General features: G+C 43.6%; 1 protein-coding gene across 2 annotated transcripts in view; it reads left to right on the forward strand.

Moving 5' to 3' along the window:
• The window catches only part of RUNX2 (RUNX family transcription factor 2), a 221,476-nt gene that overhangs the window by 86,082 nt on the left and 120,635 nt on the right, over window positions 1-14,759 (forward strand). Inside the window, exon 3 of one of the 2 annotated variants that reach the window (XM_007972361.3) lies at window positions 6,957-7,324. In XM_007972361.3, the coding sequence (XP_007970552.2) occupies window positions 6,957-7,324 (368 nt within the window). Of the gene's footprint in view, window positions 1-6,468; window positions 7,325-14,759 lie in introns of those variants that run through there. The other variant, XM_007972363.3, reaches the window with a different exon arrangement.

The following is a 14,759-nucleotide window of genomic DNA, read 5'->3' on the forward strand; positions in this document are numbered from 1 at the left end:
GTCCTGCATTGCAGAAACCTGCTGTGTAAGCACAAGGGAACCAGGAAGCAAAACACTTTCCTCCTGCAATGTCTTTCTAACACCCCCACTGACAAAACATGATTGCCAACTGATAAAGAGAAATATTTAATGGATCCAGATTTATTTTCACAGAGCAGGTAAAAAAGGTGAATTTGGAGCTGCGAGACAATAAACTGATAAGTGGCACACCTAGGGAAGAAAAATTACTTGGAAGAAAGATAATCACTAATAGGAATGTGAGTCAGGAAAAGATCCTGCCAATAACTAAGATGATTCAGGAGAATCATCTAAAGTCAGAAAAGATGAGTCATTGCTTTTAGAAATTGATTATGACTAGATGGGAAGAAGAAATTGTTTTCTCTGAGAAAGGTCTACTTTAGAAAAGCATGGGATAAAGCACTGAAGGAAGAGTTTCTGAGTATGAAATCCAGAGTAGCAAAAAACTTAGAATGGTGACTTATAATATCTGGCATCCCCTAAGATTGCAGCTAATAGAACCAAATTGAACTCTTACTATTCTTTTTTTTTTTTTTTCTGTTCTATTTTTTCTTACTTTGCTAGTTTGTAATTCAAATTTCCTACACTGTGCAAATGTTGAATTTTTTGGTACTTTACTAGATGAACTGAGAGTACTATGATTTACATTTTTCACTTTGATGGCAGGGTGTAGGGAGGGGACAAATAATTGAGATCATTGCCCTAATGCCTAAAGTGAAACTTTGGAACCTTGGGCAGTGGGATTAGAATAGGATAGCACCTTTCTTGGTGCCTTAAAGGCAATATGTGAGCAGCTGGGTAACGAATGGTTGAATTACCACAGGAAATCTTTAATTTTAGGGTGTTCTTAGAAGTTTCATCACAGACCTCTGTAAACTTTTATATATAACATTCCACTGCTGCTCAGAGATCACTGCTACTGCCATAGGACAATTGTCAACACCAAAATACCAGAGGGCCGATTTGAGAAAATTAGTTTTCTCTGACTCCTGGGTAATGAATTAGACCCTTTTAAGAAATTACATTGGTCTCTTCAGGTAACTAGGATGTCGTTTAGTAAGTTGGTACTTCAGTCAAACAAAACATATACCTCTTTAGTCAGTACCATGCCTGAAGAGTAATTAGACAGATACTCCATGAATGTGGTTCTGAAAGGTCATATGGCAAGTGTCAGCCTTTTTATGACAACACTGTACTCTCTTGTAAGTGCCTGAATATGGCCCTTGGGAATGCTAACTAAAACAACAAGGAAAGGTTTATGATGCTAAGTCCTCCACTACAAACATTTCATCTCTTGTTACAGCCATGCAAATTATTATAGGTTCATTGACAATGGGAAAAATTTATTGAGCTTAAAACAAATCAGACAGTATTAAACGGTATAAAAAGTAAAATGGAAAAAATATGTCAAAAAGCTTTGGGATCACTTAAGTTACTAAGCTAACTGTCTTAAAAGTGTATATAGGTCTTATGAATATATTGTATACTAGAAAATTCTTGGTAAGCTCATTGAGTTTCTTGTGTAACCATGTGCAACACAATTGGAATAAACCTACTAAAGCCTTACCTACTTCTTATGTTCAGACTACATGAGAGTTTCTTCATTCTTCTTCATCTATGCAGTTAATGTGTTCCCACTATGTTTTAAGGACAATGGAAAATGCTGACATATGGAGATGTGTAAGAAAATTGTTCTTAAGGAGCCTGTGCAAATGTACTCATTCCTCATTGTTTTCTTTCTGTTTTGGCACCTCTAAAATTATCAAGTGAAAAATATTAATCTAATAATTTATGCAGAAAAGAATAAGTTAAATGTTACATTGCTCACTTTTAGAAAACTAATCTGAGCCTCATGCACACCCACTCCAGTATCTTTATAAAATATCTACTCTTTTCTGCTAGCTCACTCCTCCAGGGTCTTGCATCCCTTTCACTTTAGGGCAAGGATTGGCAAACTTTTCTGTAAAAAGTCAGTAGATGTTTTAGGCCTTGTGACTCATACAGTCTTTGTCACAACTACCCAATTCTTCTGCTTTAGGTGAAGGTAGCTATAGATAATACATAAATGACTGACCATAAGTATATTCCAATAAAACTTTATTTGTAGACACTGAAATTTTCATTGCATATCATTTTCATGTATTATGAATATTATTCTTTTAATTTTTCAACTATTTAAAAATGCAAAAAAAATCTTTGAGAATTATACAAAAGCAGGCATTAGGCCAAATTTGTCCCATGGGTTGTAGTATGACGACTCCTGGTCTAGTGGCAATGCTGCTTCTTCAAGGGCTGAGTAACCTTCTCTCAATCACAGTCCAAATGAAAACTCTCTAAAGATGGTTCTGTTTGTACAGTTTTCCCATATGACACATTCAAAACTTTAGGGATCATCAATATGCCCATAATTTTCCATTGGTTGTCCCACTTTATTAGCTGGTCCGTTAAAAAATATTTTTAAAATTTACAGGGACTTATTCTACTTTTCATCATAACAAGTATATATAAAATAATGTATGGGAGTTAGAACAGGAAACTAGGATAACAGGAGTATCGGTTCTGTTCTCAGTCAGTTCTTTGACTGGATAAATAACCCGACTGCTTCACATCTCATTTTCTTTGTCTGGAAAGTCAGAATTGTCAGGTGTTGTTACTAAACAGTTATGTTAAATGTTAAAGTACATAGTAGGTGGTGGTGGGTGTGATTACGTTTGTATCTTCCAGAGTTACCACATTTTCAGAAAAAAAAATGTTTACTTTTTAGTGCCATCACATGCAACTGAAAAGATGAATATTTCTGAAAAGGAATAGGGCGGGTGATTTGTTCTGAACATTTTGATGTAGAAAATCTAAACCCAAAGATGACATCAAGCAAACTATAGCACAAAATACACATATGTAAAACCTCATGGTTTTCCTATGTGCCTACTATTAACAGGAGAGGTTTGGTTTAGGGGTCTGTAAAAATGTTTTCTTTCTTTAAGTATAATGCTCAGAGCCAAGACATCATCAGCTTCAGGCTCAGTCAGTTCCAGTCGAAAGTGTGAATGTTCAGCAAAAGGATGTTTTTGAAAGGAGACTGAAAACCCACTGTGCCAGATACCTGAAACGTTGTTAGGGTATTCAGTGGAAAATTACATTTCCACATTATAAATAACTGTAGGATATTTTAAGAGATCCAAGACTAGTAACTTCCAAGAGCTGCTTATATTAGTTCCACTGAAATGTGAAATGGAGGAAGGATACCGAGAAAGGCTATAAAGCTGAGTTACTGGATATGATTAATTAAAATAAATAATCTCACTATTAATTAAATTGCCCTTAAAATCCCCAACCACTGAGGCCTGCATAGTTTGCTATCCACCAAATAAAACAAAGGACAAAACAGCGATGGAGAAAAAAGTAGGAAAAGTTCCCAAGGTAACTTCTTAAATTCATTCTAGAATTTTTTATTTGGAAAGCCCCTCTGGTGGTCCATATTTGAAACATTAATTGTTTCTTATTGTCTTCAAAGTTCCAGGAGTTCTCTGTTCTATGGACTTCCTGGGAGGAGGACAATCCCAGAAAAGGTGGCACATCACCCACCATGGTAGTTATGGAATTTTGATCTCACTTTTACCACAGAAATAATCAATTCCCATAACTGCTTCCCCCCCTTTGCAGCCCCCACAGATTTAAAAACAAAAAATGAGCCAGGGATCTCTGTTAGACAGTCGGACAACATGCCCAAAGCATAACTAGCCCCCTGAAAAGAAAAAAAAAGGCAGGAATAAAAGCTATGAGTGTGAGTGCGTGTGTATTTATGTGTGAGTGCGTGTGTATTTATGTGTGTCTGCGTGTGGACGTGCAAGAATGTGTGTCCGACTGCACGTGAGTGGATGTGTAAGGTAAGACAGCAATGGATGCTGTCTCTCTCTTTTGAGGGGAAAGCCTGGCTTCCCTTCCCGGATCGGCCGCCTGTGGGACTCGAGAGACCTGTGCACGCAGGGGACGCGGCGGTGCCCGGGGTTAGAGCTCTCCCCTGTGACCGAAAAGATAATTAAAAATCGCACGCGCGGGAGCCAGCTCAGCTCCTGGCTGCGCTTCCAGTTGGTCCGGTCTGGCTAAATGGGTTCTCGCATCCTGGCGGCGCCCGGGCTGGGAGGCCAGTAGGCCGGGCGCGAAGAGTAGGCTGGGGACCAGGTGTCATAGCGGGTGGCGCAGAATCGCTTCTCGGAGTCACCGAGGGTGGCAGTGGCAGGCGGCCGTGGGGGCGGGAGTGGAGCGGCGCCGGGTTCGTGCCTGTGGAGGGATAGGGGGAAGAGGCAGGAACGTGGAGAGAAACGTGGGAAAGGGAAAGACCGACTAGGGAGGCGTGGAGCAGTGCATGGAGGAAGGGCAGGTAAAAACAAAGCCCCAAACAGGAAGGACAGAGCAGTATCCCCTGAACTCCATCCTTACCCCCGCAAGAGCACATACCTGGCTACCCCGCACCCCCACCTCTGCTCCTGCGGTCTGGTAGACCTTCAGTCCCCCGCGCATCTCTTCAGCGGGGCGATCCTGGTCACCGAGTCACATAACCACAGCCCCGCAAGCTCATCTGGTACTCGAAAGGGCTCCAGAGTCCGCGATTGGCACCAGGCCCCCATCTTCCGTGCCCCTCATGCTCTCAGAGCCCTTCCAGGCCCCTTCGAGGGCGCAGACCCGGGCGTGGGCTCAGCGAGTGGGAGCAAAGCTTTAAAACCAGACAGGGAGGGTCGTGGCAGGTCGCTACGAGGGTGAGGGAGGCGTTTGCACTGAGCAATAAAAACACCCAGTAATGGGTATGTGAATTGCTTTAAATAAGATGGGAGGGAGAGATGACCCAACCATCTTTCTTCCTTAATACTTCGAGGAGGAGGCATTCTAATTCTTCATTTATTTCATAAACTCACTTGTTACTGTGTCAGCTACTCCACTAGGAATCTTTGAAACTTTGGCAACTGAAGATTTTTTTCGCAAACACGTTTTCAAGCTTTGGAAGGCTTTAAAGAGTTTGGTAATAAGCAAGAAACGTAGTAGTACACAACGCCGAGGGTAAAACGGCCCTGTGCCCCCTTCTTGGGGTGTAATAGCCTCAAGCGGATTTCCCGGCTTCTGCGGGCGCAGCACATTGTTTTATTTGTTTTGAAGGCTCAGAGTTTGAGGCTGGTCGTAGACACCCACGTGCTCTGACTCTCATCAGCGTAATGATCGCCTTAGCCAAAGTCGTGTCTATATAAACCACAAAAACCTAATCATTAGAAATCCCAGCCTCCAAAAACCACATTTTAGGTAAAAAGTGCCGCTTTTTTTCCGCGCTCCTTCATCCTCTCGACCGCAACTTTTTGGGGGATCCAAAGTCGCTTTTTAAACCCACACTAGGAAATAAATACATAAATAAACAGCCACGGAAGCATTTTGAATTTTTTAGTTCGTATTTTTAATTTTTTCCCGTGAGCGGTGGGGAAGACAGACACGAAACTTAGTCTTAGATGTAGGATAGACTTAATAAAATATTTAAATTCATGGAAAAAGGCTGGTGCTTTTCCCCAGCAAGGGTTTTGCAACTATTTTAATCACCAAGCTGACAGTTTTTCAGTCCTTAAAACAAAAACAAACCAACAACAACAAAAAAACCTCATTCTTGTTCTCTAGGAATGACAAGATTGAATATATAAGAAAAAAGAAATGTCCAGCTATGCACTTGAGTTCCTAAAAACTATTTTGACTAGTTCTCCCCCCACCCCCCTCATTTTTTTGTGTCATTAAAACAAAAAACACCCAAACCCTGCAAAATCTTTTTCCCCTGGGAGTCGCTCAGACAGAGGTGGGGGGTGGAGGTGGGAGGGTAAAGAGTGCTGAGAAGTCAGCACAGACACTCAAGAATTTTCCTTCCTCCTCTCCTGAAGTTACAACGAAAAATAGCGACAGTCAGATTAGCCGGGGGCTCTCTGGTGCCTCGGCTTCAATCTCTTCCGACAAAGAGGGGGTTCCTTGTCCTAGGGGTGGGGAGAACAAGAGGACGCGACCAGGCGAGATTGCCCCTAGACTGGGGCCGCCTTTCGGCTTCGGAAGCTGCACACGGCGCGCTGGGGGCTCCTTCTCGCGGCCGGCTGGCGGCGGCAGCGGCTGCGATTCGCAGGCTCGAGATCCGTTGCCCCGAGATCCGCTGCCCACGACTTACCTCTTGGCACCTTGAAGCGCGAGAGACAGGGGAGCTTTGCAAATTGTAGGAGGGAGTAGATGCAAGGAGGTGGCGGAGAGAGGGCGAGAAGAAAAGAAGGGAAAGGAAGGAGCCTAGCCGGGGAGCCGGGCAGGCAGCCGCCGCAGGAGGAATCTGAGCGTGCAGCCGGCGCGGGGGGAGCGGCGGCCGCCGCGGAGGCGGCGGCGCGGGAGGGCGGAGGCGCGGCCGCCTGCAGCTGGGTAGCAGCGCGCGGCGCGGCGCGGCACGGCGGTGGCGGGCAGCGCGCGGCAATGCCGGCCCCGGGGCTGGACTGCTGAACCCACACCGCTTCACCACCGGACTCGAACTGGGAGGGGGCGCCAGCGCACCCAGGACGCGGTGCCCCAAGGGACCCCCACTCCAAGCTGCAAACTCAAGTCCCCCGCCTCCCCGGGCCAAACACACTCCCGCGCCCGTTCGCAGCTGCCACCCCGGGTGTTCCAAAGGCTCCGGCAAAGATCTGCGCCTCCCGGGTCTCCCTACCCGCCAGCCCAACTGCGCCGCATCGCCAGACTCTCTTGGCCCATCAGACTCCGCCCGGCAGTCGGCCTCATCAAACTTGATTTCTCACCTCCTCAGCCCCATCACCTCCATCCTCTTTCCCCCCGTCTCGCCTTCACCCCCCCAATTTCCTCCTTGCCCCTCATTTCCACCCTCCTCCCCCTCCCCCGGCCACTTCGCTAACTTGTGGCTGTTGTGATGCGTATTCCCGTAGATCCGAGCACCAGCCGGCGCTTCAGCCCCCCCTCCAGCAGCCTGCAGCCCGGCAAAATGAGCGACGTGAGCCCGGTGGTGGCTGCGCAACAGCAGCAGCAACAGCAGCAGCAGCAGCAACAGCAACAGCAGCAGCAGCAGCAACAGCAGCAGCAGCAGGAGGCGGCGGCGGCGGCAGCGGCGGCGGCGGCGGCGGCGGCGGCGGCAGCTGCAGTGCCCCGGTTGCGGCCGCCACACGACAACCGCACCATGGTGGAGATCATCGCCGACCACCCGGCCGAACTCGTCCGCACCGACAGCCCCAACTTCCTGTGCTCGGTACTGCCCTCGCACTGGCGCTGCAACAAGACCCTGCCCGTGGCCTTCAAGGTAAGAGGCTACACCGCCCCCCGCCCCCGGCCGGGAGCCGCGGAACCTGCCCGCCGGTGTCTTCCTGCCCACGGGGCTGGGCCCCGGACGTTCTCCAAGACCTCTTGCCTTGGCGGCTCTAACTCCAGAAACCCCCGGCTGGGCCTCTCTCTCCGGATGCCCTGGCGGGCTCGGGGCTCAGTCCCTCCGCGCAAATCCCTCCTTCTCCCACCTGTGCCCGCTGCCACCCCGACTTCAGCCTTCGTCCCCCTGACCCGTTCATCACCCCTCTTGCCTCCTGCCCGGCCTCGGTTCTCACCCACTCCTTCGCTCCGTCTCCCTTTCCCCCAGGATCCCCAAGGTGCCCACTCTTGCACTGCGAGCGGACTTGCTCCACCCCGCCCCTTTCCCGGGGGCGAGGATCCCCGACACTGTCCCCCGGGGCTCCCGCTTCCTCCTCCCTGGTCATCCCGGCCTGGCCGCATTGCAGGCTGCCCGCGTCGCCTCTCTTTGGGGCTCCGCGCGCTCCCACCCGCTTCCCTCCCAGCCAAAAGCCCCTCCTTAGGTCTCGGCGTCCCCTTCCCTGGCCCGCAGAGTTCAGCGGTCCTGGTGCCTCTCGGGCTCCCGGGTCGGGATTCGCTGGGTGCCGGCGCCGGGCATTAGTGCCCAGGGCTGGGCGTGGGGTGCTGACTGAGGCGCGCGGGCTGCACTACCCGTGCCCAGGAGGGTCCCGGACAAGACTAGGGTCTCCAGAGGAGGGGGTGTCAGGACGGGGGCGTTTGCTCTGTTCGCTGACCCGCGCCAGATCCCGTTACCGGGAGGAAGGCGGGGCCGCCTGGGCGTCCGCTAGCCCCGAAGCGGGGGCGTTCAGGGGGCCTGGGCGCTGAACCCTCGAGTGCTGGGAGGTGCTGGCCAGGGGAGGGGGCGGGAGCTCGGGCCGCTTCTTCCAGCCGGGACCGAGCTCTGCGCCTCGCCCCGCCAGGGAGGGATGAGGGAAACCTGTGAAACAACTTGAGTTCGCCCAATTTGAAAACGGAGGTGAAATTTTGTATTTTTGCTTTAGTATTATTTTTAAAGGACTTAAATCTAAAAAAGGTCCCTCCTGCTTCTGAAAGGTGGTGAGAGGCTCCTGCCGGTGGTCTGAGCACAGAGTGAGTTCGAAGGCTTGAGCGGCCTCTGCGCGCCCCGCGGACTCTTGTGCCTGCCCGGCCCGTTAGTTTGAGGGCGGGTGGCAGCCGCGGGAGTCGCAGGCAGGTGCTCCACAGGTTGAGGGTTTAGGATCTGGAGCCTCTCACAGTAGCCCGATGGGTCTCCGTAACTCGATCCGGATTTCCCGGGGCAGTCCTCTCCAGTGGGGGAGACGCGGAGTCCCCAGGGCCCAACGCATACTGGGTTGATGGGGAAATGGGTTCCCGGGCTGTCCACACTCGCAAGACGCCAGGGATGCAGGGGGTGGTAAGCCAGATGTGGAGATGAGCACTCTCACAAAGGTGCTTTGGGCCCTTTCTACCTCTGAACTTGAGTAGGTGGGCCTGGGTCCCCTGGGTTCTGAGGTCTGTGGAGAGCAGGGCAAGCAAGGCCTCCGGGGAGGTTAAAAAAAAAAGTTGGGGGAGGAATCATGCCAGTTTCTCCACTGGGGACCCGGTGGCCAAACTCCCACGGGCCACTGACAGTTCCCAGTTGTTGATAATTCCCACCCCACGCACCAATTCAGATTCCGTGTGTGGGTGGGATGGAAAGAAAGAGCAGTCCAGGTCAATTAGAGCTGGTAATCTCGCTAGGTCTTATATCAGAACAGAAATCAGAATGAATTGTTATGGAAAGGGGATGTTGCTTTCTGGGGCAAGTTTCATTTTGCAGTTGGCTCAAGAAATTTTTTTTTTTTAACCGTCAGATTTCTCCTTTTATAAACCATCCATTTTGTAGGTTAATGTTTGCTTCCTTGAAGTAGGAAAAGCTCAGAATACATGTGAATTGTATAAATTTAAATTTCCATACAATATGTGTCTTTTACATTGTCCATCGTCCAAGGGCACAGAATTTTTAAATTAGTCTTATATGAGAATGGAAATTTGTTTCCACCAATGCCCCTTCAATCCCCCAAACCAAAAGCCCCACAAAACCCCAAACCTGGATGAAAACAGCAAAAAATACAAATACAAATTAGTAGATCAGAATATGTGAAAATATGAGAACAGATGCTTACGTTTTTAAAGACATTTAGATGCTTGATATTCCATATGCCATTCTGCTAAACATATTTAAGGTCTATCTTGAACTGTTGCATTTATGCTACTGAATTGATTTGAACATGAGCATTTTGGATGGAAAGGATGTTTTTTGCACTTTAGCTTGAGCTAGTCTCAGATATTTTGGCTGTCATCTAAGATTTTTCACTACCACCCTTTAAAAATTATTTTGAAAATGAATTTTGTTATTTGTTATTAATCAACTTGTTAATTACAGAGTACATTTTTGTTATCTTAAGCAGGATACAGACCATAGGTAACAAGACCATATTAAAACAGATATTTTAATTGATATCAATTGAATATGAATTGAGTTAACCTAAAACCTCACTGTCAATGTCTTTCTGTTACCATACCTGTGTTAAACAGAATTCAAAAAGTGGGTGATAGCTAAGATCTACGCAGTATAGAAAATACTCGGTTGAAAAAAAATGTATGGATGTTTGGAACACTAGACTTTCTACACTCTTACAATATAATCAAATACATCTGCAATGAAGAAATAATATGAAGAAGTCTCCGTTTTAAAAGTGGTGACAGCAATTTGGCCATGGTATTTAGAGCTATGTAAAAAATAAATTATAGTGGTTGTCAGGTAGATAGCAGATAGGTAAATGGGTTTAAACACACACACACACACACACAACTTATTTGTTGTGAAGTCTGATATTCAAATCAATACAATATTTATTGAGCCCATATTTTGTATCTGTCACACTGAGCTTGACACCGCAGAGAATCAGAAATGAATTCAATAGACTGTTTTGAAATGTCAATTTAAACTAGTGTTTAAACACGATATTGGCAATCTATTTCATTAAGAATGTGTTAGCGTTGTTCATCTACTCGTGTTTCGAGATGATATAAAATTTATTTAGTTTTACATGTAAAAATGCAAAAACAACTAGTATACTTTATATAAAGTTGTTTATTAACATTGTATTTTTAACAAAGTTCTGCAGTTTTGAAATGTTCGGTCCCCCCAGGTGTCAAGGAAACGGAAATAAATATTTTTAACATTTTCAGGTGTATCTCACTGAAACCTTAAAATAGTTAAGGCATACTATTAGAGGATCCCAGACCCTTTCTATCCTAGATAATTCTAGTGACAAAGAAGTAATTTGCAAATTCAACTTATTAGCTGATGGTCAGGTAATTGTGGAGAGAGCATGTCAACCTGGCATCCAGTAGCACCCTTTTAGTTAGGGGTCCGTCAGCATTTCCACTGTGAACCTGGTGTTCAGGGTTCATAACTTAGTTGCCTTAAATAGCTTCAAGCTGAAACACTACGCAGAAATTTTAAGTCCAGATGTATATTTTAAAACTAAAAGTAGTTCAAGCCTATTCTGCTGTTTTAAGTTAGAGAACACTGAACTACATATATTTATCAGTATCATATGTTTTTCTGGCAGTGTTAAAGAAAGAAGACACATTTTTAGATACATAATCTAGCACTCATAGTTAATTCTGTATCTTTAATAATACCTTTCAGTGCTTGTCAAAAGGAGGGGTTTCAAAATGACGGAGCAATTTCTGTTTGAAAATAATTTTTCGGCATCACTAACCATTTTTCTCTCTTCGAAAACAAATATGCAACTAATAAATACTTGATACCAGAGAGTAGTATTTTTCTTACATACTTAATGATCAGATTTTATGTTTATATTTTTTGAATCTCATTGTATCTAAACAAGGGAAATAGGTTATTAAGCCTGTTAAATCCTTATTAACCTTAATATAAATTATTATGCAAAATTATGTAAATCACAATAGATTTCAAGTTGTATGAAGACACACATTTTTGTGTTATGTCTTTGAATTCAAGAAAACTTATTTAAACTTAAATATTTTGGGACTGAATATATACAACTTCCAAGTAAGGCAGCTGGAACAAAGAATTTCAGGTGGAAAATAAATACTTATAAAAGTTTTTAGAAAACTTCCATTAAATAATTGAAAATAGGTATGGTAGATATCTTTCATTCTTTTTTCCTCTTTGGCAGTATTGCTTGTATCCTTTCAAAATTCCAGAATATCTATTGTTAAATGATCTAAACCACCATGATACATGGCCCACAAATTTCTGCTTTAAATTGAAATAATTTTAATCAAAATTTCTCTTTGACATATATATTTTTAAAATTATGAAATGATATATTGTGTTTTTTCTCTAGAATTCAATGGGCTTTTCCTAAGTTCTAGGATAAATTCAAAAAATTAACTGTAGTATTTGTTGAAATGTTTTGATACTGTATTTGAAGTTATCTTTAAATAATTACGATAGGAATAACATTTTTGCTTTTTGCAATTAGACTCCTCTTTTATTGCAAAGAAAGATTTGATCAGATTTTATCTTGAAAAATAATTATATTTATTATACCACAAGTACAATGTCCCAAATTATGTTGGCCTATAAGAGTAATGGATTAGTTAGGACTAGACTTCTGTCCATGAAAATGTCCTGGGAAATTTTAATTTCTATATAAAAAGATGAGAAACTGTTTTAAGGGTTTGAGTTAATTATCCGTTCCTCTTCTTTTAGTGATTCACAGATTTAGTCATAAGCAGTCTCATACAACATTTCAATAGCATTACTACAGTTAAATATCCTTTTACTTTATTTTGTGCAAGCCACATACCATGTGATTTAAATGCTAGTTATGGTAAGGTGCGCTAAATAAAGGAACGTCTTTCTCTATTCTGAAATGTCAGGACAGAAAATTACTTCTCTTTTTCTCATGAAGTTTCTTGAATTTGTAGATTTTATATTTTAAAAACACCTAGAAATGTACTTGTTAAGATTTCATCACAAATTATTCTTTGCAGAGCAGTACTTTTGTGTTGGGTAGAATGGAAGCAAATTTTAATTTGTGCTTATTCCTAACTAGTTAAAGAGCGAGTTTTGACTTAGTTTTGACTGCGCTTTACCCCTTCAAATGTTTTTCCATTGCTTGGTTTTGGTACAGATGAAATGTGTAAAAATTTCTTGATTCTTTTGGTTTTCTTTTAGATAAACACAGTTGAGAATCTCCAAGGGAAACTTTTTAGCTTCAGAGATCTACTTAAAGAAAAAAAACCTCTCAAACATATAATTATACTTCTGATTGATATAAAGTCAAATACAGTACTTCCCTCAACTCCCAGCCTTTTTTCCCCCTCAGAAAAACATTGGGCAATCTGATTTGGTAGAGTGAATAGCAGAAAAAACTCAATATATTTAGCCATTAAACTAGAGTTCAGCCTTAACAGGAAAGATTGTCACTACATTGCATTAGCAATTTTTTTTCAGGCCTTGCTCTAAGCCTCATAGAAGGCTCACACAGCTTGTGATTATTTATTTGTTTTGTAAAATGTGATATGTAAAACACATCAATATTGAATATGGTCATTATTATGCTGCTTAAGCACAGTAAAATGGATTTATGTATTTCACTCTTAGGGATCTTTTCTTTCATATTTTCCCATATTGAATCAATTTTCCATTTCTTCTAACTAAAAAAAAATCCATTACGTTAAAAATATGCAGTAAAATAATAATGTCCCAGAGCTCTCGAAAACCTTTATATTGGGGCAGATTGCTTTATTTTTTTTCGGAAATGTAGCCAGACTTGAGTGAAATCTACCAGCAGTCATCCTGTGTCTCTCAACAACACCAAAGAACATCTCAGAACATGAAGAGAGGAAGTACATATTCAGTTGAACCCTTTAAGGATGCTTATAAGTAAAAGCCTATGTTTAACAGACAGCAGATTTGGAACAGAACACTGTGTTACCCTCATCTTACAAAAAGCACATCATTATAATTACACTCTATACTTATATAGTATCTTCTACATTTTGCAGACTTTCCAATTCATATTGGAAAACTGTGGTTCCTGGAGATGAAGTTACTTGCGTGAGGTCACAGCAGATATGTAGCAGAAGTGGGGAAAAAGTGGAGCCTCTTGATTTTAGTATATTCATTCTCTTCTAAACAGTACAACTTTTCTCCTGCCTTTATTAATATGCTTACTGGGTCCATATTTACTTTGACATTGAAAGGCACACAGCAGGTGTTAAAATACAATATGCTGAGTGTACAAAATGTCAAACATTCAGATGAATCCTGGCAAATGTAGTCAATTATTACAGTATTTTCAAATGTTCACATTTTTGGCATGGTGAATTTGAAAAATTGAAAAGCACATTGCCTCCACCAGGAGTACAGCATTACCTGTATTCGGTAACCGCTTGAGGTATGAGATGAAGTATGCAGGGAGGAAGTCTTGTTTTCAGGGGATTTTACTTTTGACCCAGGAGACTTCTCATATTGAGAATAACTATAGACTTCAGGGAAAGGGGAGGCAGCATGGTTCCCTCTCCTCTGGGATGAAAACAATATCAGAAAATGAGCTGGGAGCAAGGGCACATTGCTGTTAGCAAGGGATGCTGACTCATCATTAACTGACCCTCTCAGAGTTTTAGCGGGTAGCCCCACAGACTTCTGTCTCTGCGAAGTGGGGCTCTTTATGGAGCTCTTTCATTTATTTCAAAAATATTTATCTGGTTGGGTTCAATGGCTCACGCTTGTAATCCCAGTACTTTGGGAGGCTGAGGCGGGCGGATCACCTGAGGTCAGGGGTTCAAGACCAGCCTGGTCAACATGGTGAAACCCCTTCTCTACTAAAAATACAAAAATTAGCCGGGTGTGGTGGTGCATGCCTGTAATCCCAGCTACTCAGGAGGCTGAGGCAGGAGAATCACTTGAACTTGGGAGGTGGAGGTTGCAGTGAGCCGAGATCATGCCACTGCACTCTAACCTGGGTGATAGAGTGAGACTCCATCTCAAAAAAAAAAAAAAAAAAATTAATCAAACATTTACCATGTGCTGGACACTTTTGGGAGCAGGTAGATAAGTGGTGAACAAGACAGATGAGATAGAGGCCCTTCTCTTGTGTAGTTTCCAAACTCTCATAATCTGGACTCCTAGGAGTGAGTCCCTCAGCTTTGGGCTGGTGTATTTAAAGTAGTCATAGACCATTAATATTAATATATATACATTGAAATGAGGATCACTTGAGTACAGTGGGATGCTGGGGAAAGTGTGGCCTGTAATTTAAGGAAGGCTTTGTTGATTTTGAGCTGAATAATACAGTACTGAATGGAAGGAATGGAACTGAGAAACAGCCTAAGAGAAAAGTAAGGGTGACAAAAATATTGACAAGTTT

This window comes from Chlorocebus sabaeus, chromosome 17 (genome assembly GCF_047675955.1).
Source record: "Chlorocebus sabaeus isolate Y175 chromosome 17, mChlSab1.0.hap1, whole genome shotgun sequence".
Taxonomy (NCBI): Eukaryota; Metazoa; Chordata; class Mammalia; order Primates; family Cercopithecidae; genus Chlorocebus; species Chlorocebus sabaeus.